The sequence below is a fragment of the Rousettus aegyptiacus genome, unplaced genomic scaffold (genome assembly GCF_014176215.1).
Source record: "Rousettus aegyptiacus isolate mRouAeg1 unplaced genomic scaffold, mRouAeg1.p scaffold_m13_p_12, whole genome shotgun sequence".
NCBI classification, from domain to species: Eukaryota; Metazoa; Chordata; class Mammalia; order Chiroptera; family Pteropodidae; genus Rousettus; species Rousettus aegyptiacus.
The window spans coordinates 20,615,331-20,632,207 of record NW_023416287.1 but is presented as its reverse complement, the minus strand read 5'-3'; the positions used below and the strand labels follow the sequence as shown (position 1 = coordinate 20,632,207).

Genomic DNA, 16,877 nt, shown 5'->3' with positions numbered 1-16,877 from the left:
TAGTTTTCTTTAAAAAAAAAAGCTTGAAAGCTTTATGTCATTTCCTGTGTTCTGGAACACATCATTATTTAAACATTCCCAAAATGAAGTTCATTTGGATTTGAAAGCCATTTGATTGCATTATATTTCTCAAAGAAATATTGGCATATTTAAATATTTTAATTATAAGCTTTGAAATGGTTTAAAATCTTTTAAATCACCCATTTGAGGTTATAAAGTCTCTTGTCAATGTTGACTACCAAGAATTTGAAGATCATCATTAATAAGCCTTGGTTAGGGATTGCGTGAACCATTTTGATAATGAAACCTCATATAAAAAGCTGCATTCACAGGAACAAGATCAAGTTTCTTAAGAAATAAATTTCAAAATAATGTATTTGGATGTTTTAATCAAAGTTAATACTTCATTCCTCTCTGGGAAATATGTCGTCTTTCATTCTTCTCATTATAAAATACAATACATAGCAGAGGTCCCCAACCCCTGGGCTGTGGACCAGTACCAGTCCATGGCCTATTAGGAATGGGGCTGCACAGCAGAAGGTGAGCCAGAGAAGCTTCATCTGTGTTTGCAGCCGCTCCCCAGCACTAGCATCACCGCCTCAGCTCCACCTCAGATCATAAGGCATTAGATTCTCTTAAGAGCATTGGTACCTGGTACCAAAAAGATGAGGGCTTCTGATATATAGAAGTGAGATGAATTTTTCCTTAGGATCCATATAGACAGTCTGAAATCCCTTCCTGCTTTCCCTTTCCAGTATTTTGTGTGTGTGCCATAAACATTTAGGATTGGGAATTACTGAGTTAAAGGTCTGGTTTAAAATTTTGCAGAATATTACCCAGCTAGAAAAAAGAATGAAGCTACCATGAGTACCTGGGGATTCATATATGAACACGAAAACACTGTTCTATAAGATACATTATTTAGGTGTAGAAAGTTAAGGCACAGTGTTAACGCTTGTGCAAAAAAAAAAAAAAAAAAAAAAAAAACCAAAACATATTGATATCTATACATTTGCCTGTATGTGAAAAGACATTTCTGGAAGACTATCATGAATCTTGGGAGGGGACCTGAGTGGCTAGGTAAGGGGACAGGGATGCTTTGTGGGCATAGGGGTGGGTGGGAGGCAGGAGGCTTTGGTCTTTTTAAGTTTTTTATTTTTAAAGCCTACGGCACCCAGTATTCCTAGGTGGTCTCCCATCCAAATACTAGCCAGGTCCCACCTTGCTTAGCTTCAGAGATCAGATAAGACCGGGCGTGTTCAGGGTGGCACAGCCGTAGATGGCTTTGGTCTTGAACTAAGGAGAATGGTGACCTTGAGCCCATGGCAAGCTCTGAATCCAGTATCCAAGGGTTGGAAGTGCAGGCGACCTTCTGATGTGCAGGTAGGATGGAGGACAGTGGGAAAGCTGGCCAGGCGAGAGACAGGTCATGGATCCTGAGAGAGGGCACCTTGGGGTGGGAGTGGCTTTCAGGTCGCATGCCTCGGCCACCAGGGGGCAGTCAAGCTCGCTCCTGAAAGCGGAACAGGCCCTGCCTCTGGGCCTGCCCCCAACTGGAGCGCAGCCCCTGGAGTCCTTGATCTTTCCCAGACCCCACCTCACCTTCAGACGCAGCCACGTGCAACTTCGTGAGGAATACCTTCCCCCTCTTGCCGGGTAACTTGTCTCATGGCGGGGTGGTCTCTGCAGGCCCCCCCCTCTCCAGTACCCAACATCCAGTACTCTTTCAAGCTCCACTGGGTTATCTCATTCAGTGTTGACCACGGTCACCTGAGGTGGGTACTGCCATCATACCTGTTTCATAGAAGGGACAAGTAGGGCATAGGTTGATGACTTGCCCAAAGACCAGGAATGGCGGCCCAGGATACACTCTCTGAACTGGAGCGTTAAGCAAACCACGGCTTCTTTTCCCACCCCAGAACTTCCTCCACACAGCAGCCAGAGGGCGCTTTGGGGCTTTTTTTTTTTGGGGGGGGGGGCATATCCTTCCTGACTTCAATCTTCCTGTCTCCGGTTGCTCTCAGGGTCAAGTTCAGTCCCCTCACCCCATCTCTCTGGCATCATTGTGACCCAAGGCCCCTTCAACTCCAGATACACCAACTTTTTTTCAGCCTTAAGAAAACTTATGTTCATCCTGTATATTTGCTGCTTCTTCACCAGGACCACTCTTCTTGCTTCCCCACTTCTTTTAGTTAACTCTTATACATCCTTCAGGCCCTGGCTCTGAGGTCACTTCTTCCAGTGAGCCCTCCCTGACTCCCAAACCCAGGTCTCACATTAAATGCTGTTAGAACATTCACAATGAGCCTCTTGGGTAGCACTGGCCTCAGACATGTGCTTCATTTTATAACTAATGGCATCATCATTCCAGAAACTTGAATCACTCTTGACTCCTCTCACTCTCTAGAGCTATCTCTAATCCATCAGCTAGTCTTGCAGGATCTATCCTTCAAATGTTATCTCAAGTCTGACCTTTCTTATCTTTTCCCATTAAGTCCTTCAAGTCTTGCCATGCTTCTCATGGTCATCCTGTTTCTACTTTTGCCCTGCAACAGCTATCCTTGTATTTATCTGTCTGTCTCCCCGAAGAGAATAGGGGTTCCATAAAGGCAAGGGCTCTGGTTCACTGGACTATGCTGTCTGTTTCTTCCACTAGAATGTCCGCTCCTGAGGGCAGAACTCTGTCCTGTTCATACACAGCTCCAGTGCCCAGCACACAGCAAGTGCTCAGTAAAAACCCTGTCAATAAACAGGTGGAGAAACTCAGGCCCGGAGGAAAGAAAGAACTTGTCCAAGGCCCTCCCCTGGGGGCAGGAGAGCCAGCACCAGTACCCTGCTGTCCCACAGCCTGTTAGCCAAGCAACTCCTTCTTGCTCATCTCAGAGCACACAAGAACCCAGACCCTTTTTGTTCACTGAGTCAACACAGTTTATTACTGAACTGCACTTTCACCTTCACACAGACTATTTCAAAGAGCTGGAACAAGTGTGGGGTAGGGGGTGGGAGAGGGACAGGTGCCCCTCAGGAGCCAGGACCCCCAGCTGGCTTCCCCAGACCAGGAAAGGGGAGGGAGCATCAGGCTGTTCAATCTCTGGGCACCAGCTCTCCACGTGCACACGCACAGCAAGCCAGCAGCTCCTCACACATAAATACAGACACGCTTAACAAAAATAGTATATCATCTTCACAAGGAATAAAAACTAGTCTTGAATATGTACAGCAGAGAGCCCTGGGTGGCCAGAGCTAGGCCAGGATCCCAGGGATGAGACAGGCCATGGATGGAGCAGAGGAAAAAGTGAAGCCTCAAAGGTTCCTGGCCAGGCCGCTAAGACCTGGAAGCCTGGCTTCCCAGGCTGAACGGGGGGGTAGGGCACAATCTGCTAGGCCAAGCAGGACTGGCCCTTCCAGCCAGCCCTACCTTCACCCCGTGCACCAGGGCTCTCCGTCTTGCCCTTCCTGCCTGAGGTAGGGAAGACCCTAGGCCTCCCATAGCTGCTCCCTGTAGCTCTCCTTTGCCTCTGGGCCAAGGCCCCTGAACCCCTGGACCCCATGAGCAGCAGCCCAAGGCATGCCACAGGCTGATCTCCTTGCAGGAAGTGAGGCAGCTGAGGCCATAAACAGCTCTGGGGCACCTGTCTTGGGCCCAGTTGGTCCCTCAGTCACAATCATGGGAAGGAGCCAGGGGAAGGGGAGAAGGGAACTGGGGTAGTGCTAAACTACAAGGGCCACCCTAGCTTTGGCATGGGGTGCTTCCTGCAGCTATAGCCCCCTCCCTCCTGGCTGGGGCTAGCTTCTAGACAGAGGCCTCTGGATGACATTGAAATTGGGGGCAGGGACTTTGGCCAGGCCAGAGGTGAGGAGGGGGTCCTGGTCCTTGTTTCTTTATCCCAAGCAGCCTGAATCTCTAATTAGTCACAAGTGGCCCCTAAGTGGCTATTGGAGGGTGGGGATGAAAGGAAGGGGAGCCCAGGTCCTTGAGGGGGCGGGAATAAGAAATGATTAATTCTGAGGTCACAAACATCAAAACGAAGGCAATCTAGTCTTTCTGGAAAAAAGGGTCAGAAAACTTTCCGGCTCCCTAGAAGGAAACCATTCTCGGGGCGGTTAAGGGGTAGGCAGGACGCTTCGGCCCCCAGCCACAACACACCCCCCCACTCCCGCCCCAAAACTGCCAGCATCCATGGGGCAGATTTTGGGGGAAATTAGTGGGTTTTGAGGCCAGGAGAACTGAGGTGTGAGGGAAGGTGGCTCTCACTGAAGCATGGTAGATTCTAGAAAACTAACTGCGGGGGACCAAGTCTAGGCCCAACCCTGTGATGGGTGGTGGGAAACAGGCTGCATGTAGTGGTTCTCCTGGTGGCAATGGTGGCTGGAAAGAGGGATGTGTGGGGGGGACGACGGTGGGTGGGTGGTCAGTGTCTGGTCATTTCCGACTGAAAAGTGAGCCCAGCAGAACCACGCCAGCCACAGTCACTCCTGTCAGAAGCCAGCGGTTGAAGCGCTCCTGACCCTTCCGGCTCTCGGCTGCTGCATTGTTCCCGTAGAGTTCCACGAACGTGTCCTGCAGAGAGAGAGAAGGAAAAGTGCTGTTTGAGTCCTTAAACGGTAGCATGGGTGGGAGAAAGGGGGGGGGCCATCTGAATATGTTGGCCTTGAGTGATCTGAAAAACTATAGCTACCCTTGCCTACTCTGGCCAGATAAAGGGTTGAGGGCTGCCCTCTTTCCAGATCTCCAGTTGGGAATGACCAACCCATTTTATTGTTGAGAAAACAGGTGCAAAGTAAGGAAAGAGCTTTGTCCGAAGTCAGACAGCTAGGAAGCGGTATTCCAGAACCTGAGGTGAGAAAGAGATGGGCAGGGCCAGGGAATGACGGGAGGCAAAATGGCTGGAGCAGAGAGCAGAATAGGAAGGGTTAGGAGAGGTGAGGGTGCAGGGGTGAGCGAGAGCTGGACTGTGTATGGTCTGGAAGCCACAGAGGAGCTTGGAGTAGAGTCCAAGTGTAATGTGGAACCACTAGGCCTTAGACTTTCCACTGCTGTGATGGAAGAGGGAGGGAGAGAAAAGGGACAGGGTAAGTTTCCAGAGTGATTCAGAGGCAGAGCAGTTTGGGGACTTTTGGCTAGAGGCTCCTTCTTCCTCTGGAGGGTGTCTCAGCCCAGGGCAGGCTGAGGGGTGGGCAGGGCAGAGTAGATAAAGTAACAACCATGCAGGACTGGGATGGATCTAAGAGGTCCTGTCCCCCACCCCAGGAGGTATGACTGGGCCCAGGAGGAGATGAGCCACAGCCTTCTGCCCCAAGCTAGTCAGGAGGTAAGCACATGATGGGGGGGGAGGGGCTTCGGGTTAAATTACCCAGCCCAGGGTGGGGCCAGCCTGTGGGGCAGGGAGTAGAGAGCTTGAGTACCTTTTAAAGATGACTTTTCCCACCCCATCTGTCCTTTAATCCTCCCAACAATGCTGCAGAGCAGGCTGTCTCTTCCTATTTACAGACCAGGAAGCTGGGCCTCTGAGGACAGGACTTGATCATGTCTCTCAGCTTTGTCAATGGTGGAACCAGAATCTAAGCCTGGTGTCTGGCACCTAGAAATCAGTGTCCTGTGTGCGTGTGGGGAGGGAACGAATCATTGGCTGGTTGCAGAGCCTGTGTTCTTGCCTCTCCACCAAGAGCTCACATTCTGGCTTTACAATTCCACCTGATCCCAACTGGCACATAGTTGGTGGTCAGTACATGAGTAGAACAAAGGTACTGCATGTTTACTAATTGCCAGGCACTGTTATCTCATTTCACCTTCAATAGAATCCCCAGACTAGAGATTTGAACCTCATTTCACAGATGAGACAACTGAAGTTTACAGTAAGGCAAAGCCAGGATCAGAACCCAGGACTGCCCAGCTCCAAAGGGAGTGCTGCTACACGGCAACATTCCTTTTATGTGGGGGCTGGGGAGGACTTGTCCTAACTAACACTGAATGTCCTGGATAAAGGGATGTAGGGATGGGGTCGAGGTAGGGCTTGGGTCTGGGGAGAGAAGGGCGGGGCAGTAGCAGCAGACAGCCTCCTAACTCTTGGCCTTGTTGCTGCTCAGGCCTGGCTAGTGTGGAATGCTTCCCTGTCTTTCCCCTTTCCTCCTGGCTAGCCTCCATGGGTGTTGGCAGACAAGATAATTCTTACAGTTTTAATTTTTCTGATCCCAAGAGAAGCAGGTCCAGGTGGAGTCACAAAAAAGATGAGTATGTGATGCAGGAGAGTCCTGGGCTGTGGGGACCATGGGAAAAGTGAGGTCATGGCCAGGAGGCCGTGGTTATCCCAAGGGGCCAAATGTCCCACAAGAAACCAGGGACAATGGGGTTGTAGCCAAAGTGGGAGAGGCCTGGCTCCCTTGATGGGAACTTAGCTGAAGCAGAGGGTTGGCAGCCACAGGAAATTTTCAGCTCTAGGGCTGAGTTGGAGTAAACAGGCTCTGTCCCTGCAAGGGCACAAAGCACTCACTGTCCAGGAACAGTCATTCCAGGGTGGAGGGAACATTCTCATTTTGGTACCATAGAGAATGAGGCTCTGACCTGCCCAGCCCCCATGCGTGCATTCCTGACCAGGACAACCTTTGTCTCCACTTCAACGAGATCCTTCTCCTGGGAAAAAGGGAGGAGGATTTCCAACGACTCTGGATTCTGGGGATTGCTTTTGCAGAGAGAGCATGAGCAAAATGGGGCGTGCTGTTCCAGGGCGGGTGCCCGAAAGGCAGTGGTGTGGGTATATTTAGCCCACAGTTCACACGACACACTTGGAAACAAACACAGCCATTTTCTCAGTGGGCGGCTGCTTTGGATAAATAAACAGGATTGCAAAGCAGCCCGTCTGGAAAAGCAGAGATAAGCCCCCCCTCACTCCTCAGTGGCTCCCATTGGTTTTAGCCAGAGCTGGCATGGCGGGCAGGGAGGTAAGATATAAGAGTGAGTTCCAGGGAGCTCTCTGAGGTCACAAAGGCTTTCAGGAGACCCAGGCCAGGGAGACTGCATCCTTAGGTGAGAGCAAATGAGGGAAGTGTCTCTTTGCAGCTGTTACTGCTACCATGGGGATCCAGATGGAGGTTTTCAGGGCCACTGGGGAAAGGCAGTGGCTAATGACCCCCATGGGAGAATCATGGACTCCTAGCCAGGCAGACCTCACAGTAAGGCCAACCCACCTACCCATTCTACGGTGTCACACAGATGGTTTGTGGTAGAGCTTGGACGAGGAATTGAGGTCCCCCAACGTGGCATCAGGGCCCTTCAGAATGGTGAGACAAGAACCAGGGTCCCCAGGAGAAGTCAAGGCCGGATCTACTTTCAAGGTCCTACCTCCCATAGTCCTGGCCACAAGGAATGCCAGCTACCCCACATGCTCCACCTTGCTTCCTGTCCCTGTCTTTGCCAGCACAGTGTCCTCTAATTGGTCACCCTTCCTGCATCTCCCTTTCTCAATTAGCCAAGCCCTACTGAACTTACAAAACTCCTCTATGGAGTCCCTTCTTCCAAGAGACCATCCTTACTAGTCCCTCCTTCAACTCTGGGAAGAGTGTCTCCTTGTGCACCCAAGGCTTATGGACTTTCATTCATACCATAAATATTTACTGAGTACCTACCATCCTCCAAGCCCAGCACTGGAGACATAGCAGTGAGCAAGACAGACAAAGTTCCTGCTTTCATGGAACTTGTGTTCTAGTCCATGCATGCCTGGTGAGGGTGGTATCACCTCCAGTGGGGCGAAGTGAAAAACTCTTGGATATTACAGTGGCTTGTGGTTCTCCAAGGGGCCACAGCACATGCAGAGCTACACAGTACAGTTGTGGTATTCAAATGTCATAGGAGGGCAATTAGGTAAACAATGTCTAAAAAGACTCTTTAGGGGGTGGAGATAAGGAAAAAATGTTGAGAAAACACTATCCTAGTGGTAAGCAGAGAGAATAAGAAACAAAATAATTTCAGAAGTTCTCTCTGGGGAAGTGAGGTTTGAGCTGACACCTGAATGACAAGGTAGAGGTGGCCAAAGGAGGATCAATAATCTTGGGTGAGAAAGCATGTTCCAGCAGAAGCAACAAGTGCAAAGGCCCTGAGGTGGAAAGGAGAGACAGGGTGTCCCTAGGTTGAGGCCCTCTGTCTGTGAGTCAGTCTTCCTCATCCATCTGGGGGGCTCAGGGATCAAGTGTGATGAAGCCAGGGGCCAATTCAGACAGGTATATATACTGACTTTGGCTAGATCTCTGTCCAGAAGCAGCTGACTGAATAATGCAGGTCACCTTGCAGCCATCTGCAACCTTGGAGAGGTCAGGAAAAAGGCTGGCACAACAATGTCCCTGGGGCAGTGGCCCAAGTGCCAGCGTACCACCCATCCTGTTGGGCTGCAGTGCAGCCCCTGCTTGAATGGATCAGTCCTCTAATTCCCACTCTTTTCTCTCACCTCCTGCATTTCTACACTTCTTCCTAGCTGTGAAACTTTGAGTAGGTTACTTCACCTGACTCCTAGTGTCCTCACACGTTAAATAACAACAAAATAATAACTTATGTGCCAGACACTGAGCTAAAGTACTTTACCCTGACTGGGCCGTATTTGCTGATTATATGCATAATCATGGTCCCTTGAGTGATTATTTTTTGTCCTGTAACTCCAACTAGACCATGTGTGGTTTTGTCACTTGTATCTCCGGAACCTGGTACTATACCCGGAACACAGAAGGTACCATTCTAAGTGAATGTGGTGACCTGGCTGGGTTGCCTGCACCAACAATCTGGCTCCATTGTGGGCCAGGTGCATGCACTTCTGTTACAGAAGGAGGTCCTCATTCTAATCCCAGGTAAATTGAAGCTCAGAGATATTGAGACCTGCCCAAAGTGGGTAAGTGAGGAAGCCAGTTTCTAGTCCCAGCATATACAGAAGCAAACCTCACATTCTGTGCCGGAGCTATAGTCCTGAGTCCTGTAGAAGAGGGAAGGTGGCCTGAGGCCACCAGCTGAATGAGCTCTGGCCCGCAGCCAGCTGACAATTGGGTGCCACAGGAAAAGGATATGACGAAAACCAGGAGGGAAAGTGAAACTCTTCCGTCCTGGCTTCAGTGAGGACAAGTAAGTGCCTGTGCCAGACGAGCCCTTCCTTCCTCTAGGGTGACTCTGGAGGGCCCAGGCCCACCGCTTCCTTCCTGTTTGGTTATTTCGGGAAAGAGGTAGGTGGAGAAGACAAAGGGGCTCCTAGCAGCCCAGAGAAAGTACCAGGGACATCAGGACTGGCTTTGTTATGGCCCTACATGGGTGGGCCATGGATCACTTGCAGAGTCACTTTCTGCTCCTGGCCTCAGTTTCCCTGGGGGAGAGGCTGATAATGCCTGCTGGACAGACAGACCAATGAGGCCTTATTAGGAGATTCCTGGAAAATGGCAGGAAGGCGGGGGGTGGGGGTGGCAAACAGAGAGGACTATCACTCTCTTGGCAGGGAGTTACAGGCGGAGACTTGGATGAAGTGAGGTTTGTGGTTGGAATCCACTTCCCTTGGGTTTCCCAGGGGAACATGGGCCTGGATGTGGGCAACTCAGAGAGGTAGCTCGGTGGGATGGGTAGCCAGACTGCTGGGGCTGACACTTCAGTTTAGCCAGCCTAGCTGTGGGCACCATAGCAAGCCTCTCTACTTCTGAGCCTCAGTTTCTCCTGCTTTGAGCCCACGCACAAGGTAGTGGTGGTGAGATTAGGGGATGAAAGCACTTGGTAAAGCAAGGTGACCTTGGTGTTACTGGCTGAAGAGGGTGTCATGGGGGCACCCAAGGCATCTGGGCTTTAGGGAATATCTGACGGCAACCTCACAGCATACTTCATTTTAATCTCCAACGCTGTCCCTGTCAGCTGCCAGCCTCTCCTCCCCTGCCTCCTCCCCCACCATTAGTTCTAAGAAGCTAAGGCTGACAGATGTGCTCATTTCTCAGAAAAGGAAGTGGTTGTGCAGGGAGAAGATAACACCTCAGCTGGGGAATCGAGAAAGCTATCGGGCCTGGCAGTGTGAACGTGGGCTCTCCACCTCCTCAGCTCAGAACCACGGTGCTAGCCTTAGAGGCAGAGAGAGAGAATTCAGAAAAACATTTACTGGGGGCACAGATGCTCATTCCAGGGCTCATGACCTCCTTCCCTGGGAATGATGGCTGATATTTACTGAGCACTTTCCATGTGCTAAGAGCTTCACTGTGTATAGAAATAAACGCAATCCCCACAATAACCCCATGAAGTGAGTGCTATTATTACTCTCCATGTTACAGATGAGGATTCAGTCGCAGAGTCCAAGTTACCCTCCCAAGGTCACAGAGTTTATAAATGGCAGAGTTGGGATCTGAATCCAGGCAGTCTGGCTCAAGCACTTAATGGCTCCTGGGTGGTTGCACATGCCCATATGCATCCATTCCCTGGATTATGAGGCTTCCCTCACCTCAATCCCCTTTCATCACATCCCCGGTGACTCCCTATTCTGCCATAGCCTTTCACTCTTCTTCTAGTGTCGACGGTGAGAAGAACCAAGGCTCACCCTTGAAACAGAGTCAAACTCCAAAGTGGCCTGACAACACACCATCCAACCCTCCACGTGATGCTCAAACTCATCTCTAACATGGACATTGCCCAGATGGGGTTCAGAAAGGTGGAGCATCCAGGTCACATAGTGGATCTGTTTCATTCCAAACGGTCCATACCCGTGGGAGTTCACAATCCTCTCTAGGGCATTCCCTGCTTATATACTTGTCATAAGGGGCTCCCTCCCTCCTTGGTGGAACATTTCATCTTTGGACAGCTCTAATGGAGGCCTTTGCCTCTTTCCTTCTATCTCCCCTCGATGGCTGGGCCTTAGTGCTGGTCCTCTCTCCTCCTCTGCTCTTCTCCAACTCTGTCTCAATGGTGGGCTGCCCAAGAAGGCAACACGGGCTGGTGAAGGAAGTTTTGCTGGCTTTGCTCAGGGCCCTGGGACCAGGTCCTGCTCCTCTCTATTAGTTTCCTTATTTGTAAAATGGTGGCGCCATCTGGGTGAGGCCAAGACTGGTGACAAATTAACTTCCATTTCTCCGCAAGCTGGGCTGCCAGGGCAAAGAACAGGCAGGTACCCAATGAGTCCTGCAACTATACTAAGATGTTTGGCTGTGGACCTCATCTGTAAAATGAGGATTAAAAATAATTATTTCACAAGAACACTATGAGGATTCAATATATATAAAGCTCTTAGAAAAGCACTTAGTAGATTTTGAGTAAATGGCAGCTATTACTGTTCTTATTCTACCCTGCAGGGTTTCTTCTGCTTTGTGTAGGTCAGATTGCTTCATTCCTCACATGCTGTGTTCTGTTCGGCCCCCAGACCTTTGTCCATGCTGATCCCTCTGCTGAGCTCTCTCACAACGTTTACTGAGCTACTCATTTTTTACCATGAATTGTGTCCCTCAGGACTAGTCCAGTCAGTGCTAAGCCCAAAGAAGGTGTTGATGAGTGTGGCTTACTCGTAAACAGTAAAGAGGGAAGGGAAGAAAGGCCAATTTTCTCCCTCTTCAGTCCCATCCTCACTGCCTGGTAAAACCAGGAGAAGGACCTGAGACACCAGGTGATTGGGCAGGGTACCCAGGACAACTCCCCTCTGCCACCTGCCCCCACAAATAAATAAATTCTCCCAGCCCAGAAAGGGAATAGGAAGCTATAGAAAGGTTCTGGAAAAGGCATCTTCTGCATTGTGTTGAGTCAACAGACAGGAGAGACTGCAATAACAACCTATAGGACCAGGAGCTTGGTTTCTGGGGTGAGCCCCTTCCCTAAAACTCTTTTTCCTCTGGGGTCTATCACTCCAAGTACTCCATAGTCTAAAGCTGCTACTCCCTCCTTTCCCCAAAGCTGTCCCCACTCTCTCATCTGGCAGTGGTCAATGTTGCACGCTGTAAAGAAAAGAGCACTGGGCTGAAAGCAGATATGAGTTTCGTGTCCCAGCTTTATCATTGGTTTGCTTGGGGTGAGTCCAGTCCCGTCTGGGATGCTGGGAAAGCCTGGGACTTTCCTCATCTGTAAAATAAAGGAGATCATCTCAAAGGGCTCCTACTAGTTCTGCAGTGCGAGGAAGATGAAAGTAACTCACATATGGATGAATAAGTGACTATTTGGGTTCTCTCTCTTTACTGGATCTACAAGATCCAGTAATTAGTGTGAAAGGTGAGAGGCAACATCCTGGAGCTGAAGGACTTGTTGCCACAAGAGTCTGATACTCCTTCACCTCAAAGCTTCAAGAGCCTTGCCTTCAAATCCTCAAGATTCTAGAGGAAAAGGGCAATGAGCGTATGTGACTCAGGGCACCCTTGCTGGTCTCTGCCCCCGTGGCCTCAACCTCCTCACCCCAGCACTGCCTCCAACCAGTCCAGACAAGTCCCTGGTATTTTCGGCCACCTTTATCTGATCGGAAATGTTTGGAATTCCACAGCAGAAGACAACAGCTCTGAAGGATTTGGGGGTGGGAACAAATCTCTGTTTCATCCTTCCCCTCTGTACATCTGAGTGTGTTTGTGCGCGCGCGTGCACACACTCCTGTAACCAAAAACTCAGAGCCAAAGGCTCCCACGAGGCTGCATTTCCTACATTCCTGTTCCTTTAGTCTTCTCCCCTGTTCATCTCCACCCCAGTCTACCAGCCCCCTCAAGGTGCAGAACAGCAAGCTATCTGAGATGGGGCCAAGAAAGCTGGAGTCCTCTGTAGATAGCTGGTGACACTGAGCCAGGGGCTGCCTGGAGGTTTGCTGTTCACAGTCAACACCCAGAGAACCAAGAAGCTGCAGAAGACCACCACCACCAGGAGGCCCAGTAGCAACTCACAGTTCCACCTGATGTTGCATGAGGACCACCCATAAATCATGTGCCATGATTTGTGGTTCAGAGAGATGTGAAAATGAGACCCAGAAAAGGGAACTGACTTCCCTCCACTCCCCCATCAGACCCCTGGAGTATGACAGTGTGTTCTGAACCCAGCACTGTGACTGCCTAATTGCTGGATCGAGGGCAAGACTTTATTTTTCCAAGCTCGGTGTCCTCTCTGTAAGTGAGAACACTGTACTTCGTAGGCCTGGCAGCAAAAATTAAATGGTTCATGGAAAGTGCTCAATAAATGTTAGCTGTTTATTTTTTTAATAGCTAAAAATGAGTAGTCCCATTTGTGTGTCTCATGGTGTATCTCATTATTTGTAGCTACAAACAAAAAAGTAACAGCTAATATTTACCGAGTCTCTGTTTGAATTCTCAAAATCTTGCAATCTTACCAATGACAGAACTAAGACTCAGAGAGGTGAGACTTTGCTTGAGATCACTGGTTACTGAGTGAGGTGTCTGACTCCACAGCATATTGAATTTGTCAGTGCCATAGGCTAGATGCAAAGGGATGTTATTACGCTCTTCCTGGCTTCCCCATTTTACCCACCCACTATTTACTGGGGATCTGCTATTTTGGGCCCTGGAAGTCAGAGATAACTTTGAGAACAGGGAAGAGGCATGCCCCCTGTTTCTCTCAGGGTTGAGAAAGAGAGAGGTGTACTGACGGCTGCTCTGTGCTTCCCCCACCCCCAACCCAACCTTTGCAAGGCCAGTCCTTGCAGTGAGTCCCTCCCATTATTTGGTCATTATCTTAGGAACAAAAGTGATGCTAAGTAGCTTTGGTAGAGCTATTAGCTGAGTTTCCTAAGATAGACCATGACCCCTTTGTGGGCTGACCTGTGGGGTTGCAGGAAGGACCAGACAAACTGCCCTGCTTAGCTCTGGACACTCATTCATTCTATAAATCTTTATTAAGTGCCCACTAAATGCCAGATACTATGCTAAGTGCTAAGGATAAAGCAGTGACTAAATCATATGAAAACTCCTACCTGTATGAGAGTTTATAATTTAATGGGAAGAGACAGGCAACAACTAAAGGTGTCAGATGGTGATAAGTGGTAAAAGGAAAAATAAACGAGAAAAGGGGTTAGAGAGAAACATAAAAGAAGGCAGGATTAGAACCTGTGGTCAGGGAAAGCTTCTTGAGGAGGTGACATTAGATCAGAGCCCTAAATGAAGTGAGGGAACAGGTACTGCAAGGATCTGAGGAAAGGCAGAGGGATTACCAAGTGCAAAGGCCCTGAGGCAGGTGCGTAACTGGGGTCTTCTAGGAACAGTTAAGAAAATAGAGTGCCTGAAGCCAAGTAATGACAGGATAAGAGTAGCAATGGGTTCTGGCAGTAGCCAAAGGCCAGACTGTTCGGGGCCTTGAAGGCCATTTAAGGCCTTTGGCTTGTCTTCTGAATGACATGGGAACACTGTGGGGTTGTGAAAAGGAGAGAACGTGATCTGACTTTGGTTTTAACAGGGTCCCTCTGGCCACTGGGTGGAGACCTTCAGGGGCAAGGGTGGAAGCAGCAAGAGGTCTGGTGGGGAGCTGATGCAGTCATCCAAAAGAAATACGATGGTGGCTTAGCCAGGACCGTGCCAGCCAGGGAAGCTGGTGAGAGGCAGTCAGTTTCAGAATTTATTTTTAAAAGCAGAGATGAAAGAATTTGCTAATGAATGGGATGTGGACTCTGGGAGTTTCTTGCCTCTCGGGCCTTCTTTTTCTCAGCTACAAAAACCAGGAGAAGAGTCTGATAAATTTTTTCCAGCTTGATAACTACAGGAATGCAATAAGACAAAACTATTTCTGCTCTCATGGAGGCAAAGCCATTTGCTCCCAGGTTCTGAAGGATAGACGGCAATAAAAGGAAGGAAGGAGGGACTGGACAGAGACCAAGGAAAGGACACAGTCTGTCTGGGCTGCGGCTGCCCACTTTCAGCAAACACATCACCCAAGCTCCAGGTAAGTGCAGGGCCATGGAGAAGCCAGGCGTAGGGTAAGGGTGGAGGTAGAGATAGCTTGCTTTATATTAGGAGGGAGCGAGCATCAGATCTGTGTTGTGTCTAGGGCCTACTAGGCAGAAGATGCTCAATGAGTCAGTGAGTGAGTGAGTGAGTGAGTGAGTGAGTGAATGAGGCAGTGCCCGGAGGCCAAGATGTGTGCAAGATCCTCCCAAGTCTTTCCAAATTAACAACAAGTGAGCCTGGTCCAAGGGATTCCTCCCCTGTTGTTCCTTCTGTATTGATTACAGTCTAGACTGAGTCTCAAGTTATCGTTCTTTATGAATGGGAGACTGTGAGATCTGAAATCACCAAAGCAGAATTTTAGAGCTGGAAGGAAGCACAGACACATCTGGTCTACTCTTATCCACAATATCAGCCATCACTGTGTTGGCCTTATCCATCCATGTATCATCATTACTGTTATTATTAACATTTTTCTATCAACTGACTTACTTTTTAAAAATTCAAGTAAATATATTGAAAATTCTTACAGCATCTTCTCCCCGCCAAAACCTGTTCTTTCGGCATCTTTCCCTTTTTTTAGTAAATGGTGGTAGCTTCGTCCTTGCAGGTGCTAAAGTCTGGAACACCCTGGAGTCACCCTTAAATCCTCTGTAGTTTTGCTCTGTCAGCAAGTTCCTTTGGATCTATATTCAAAATTAATCCAGAATCCACTACTTCTTACCACCTCCACCGCCATCATTTGGTCCAAGCCAACATCATTTTCTGCCAGTAACAACCACCTTACTGGTCTCCCAGCTTCTTACCTCCCACTATGGTCTCATACAGTAGCCAGAATGGTCTTTCTAAAAGCAGTCAGATCCTGTCTGGTCAAAATATTCCACTGCCTTCCCACTTTGCCTAGAGGAAGAGCCAGAATGCCTCACCATGGCGCACACAAACCGTCACCTTCTACCACTTTCTCCTCTGCTCATTCTGTTCTAGCCACACTCATGTCCTCTGCTCTTCCTCAAACAAGCCAAGCATATCCTTCTCACTTTGAGCTCTCTCTACTTGTTCCCTCTGCCTGGAATGTTCTTACCACATATTGTTACATAGTTTACTCCCTCAGGTCATGCCTCCTCCTCAGAGAAGCCTTTCCCAACCACTCTTTTATTAAAAACAATTACCAAAAGCTGCTTCTCTGGCCCTCCGCCTTGCCATCACTCTGTCTTTTCAGAATGTAAACTCCGCGGAGACAGATATCCCCAGTAACTAGAATAGTGCTTGGCATACAGTAGACACTGAGCATTTGCTAAATAAATGAAATGAAAAGGCAATATATCATTACTACTATAAATAGAAAACCAGTATCATTTGCCACAGATGGAAATCAAAATAAAAATGCTATTAAAATAAAAATTTCCATCTGCATATTACCTTTAAGTTATCTTGAAGACCAATACTACATGTACCAATCTTGGTCCCATATCTTTACAAAGGAGATACATAAGGCCCAGGGCAAGAAAAAGGTCAGGACAGAATAGCCAGCCAATAGAAGGCCAGTCCAGAGCAGCCACACAGGTGCCCTCTCTGTGTCTTAGAATCATAGCCCCACACCCCCAGGGTGCAGACAAAGAGACTGAATCTTGGGAAGGGTGCAGCCAGATTGGACCAACAAAGCTTGTCTGAGGGGCCAGGAAAGCTCTCCCTAGGGGCAGGCACAGAACTGGCAGCTGTGCTGAAGAGAACAAAGGCCAAAGAGGAGTGCACGAGGTTAGGGGGGGCCTCATGAGACTGCATCGTGGGGGACGGGCACGCAGAAACCTGTAGGTGAGGTCCATGGAGACCAGACAGCTGAGAGCAGAAATGAAAACAGGCTAGGTCCCAGAGGGTGGCAACTTCAATCCTGTAAACACCAGACAGGCGTGGGGGTTCGCGTGCAGGCCTGGGAGACCAGGGGGAGAATGGGACCTTTCTAGTCTTCATCAGTGATGATGACTCTGAGCTGAGCTGAGCTGAGCAGAGGCACTGCCAACCCTGCTACTAGT

The 16,877-nt window shown here is 49.2% G+C and overlaps 1 protein-coding gene, 1 long non-coding RNA gene and 1 pseudogene across 10 annotated transcripts in view; 1 reads left to right on the top strand and 2 right to left on the bottom strand.

The window, feature by feature from the left end:
* Window positions 1–1,162: 1,162 nt before the first annotated feature.
* LOC118610541 lies at window positions 1,163–1,281 on the bottom strand (annotated as a pseudogene).
* Window positions 1,282–1,969: 688 nt separating this feature from the next.
* The window catches only part of BCL2L1 (BCL2 like 1), a 43,244-nt gene continuing 28,336 nt past the window's right edge, over window positions 1,970–16,877 (bottom strand). For 4 of the 9 annotated variants that reach the window (XM_016148846.2, XM_016148848.2, XM_016148847.2 and 1 more), the window contains exon 3: window positions 3,162–4,561. In XM_016148846.2, coding sequence (XP_016004332.1) covers window positions 4,424–4,561 — 138 coding nt within the window. In that variant the 3' untranslated portion in view covers window positions 3,162–4,423. Of the gene's footprint in view, window positions 4,562–16,877 lie in introns of all 9 variants that reach the window. The other 5 variants (XM_016148851.2, XM_016148849.2, XM_016148843.2 and 2 more) reach the window with 4 other exon arrangements.
* On the top strand, window positions 8,886–10,890 carry LOC118609996. The gene is made up of 2 exons (XR_004953630.1): window positions 8,886–9,198; window positions 10,510–10,890. It is a non-coding gene; the product is annotated as an uncharacterized LOC118609996 (long non-coding RNA).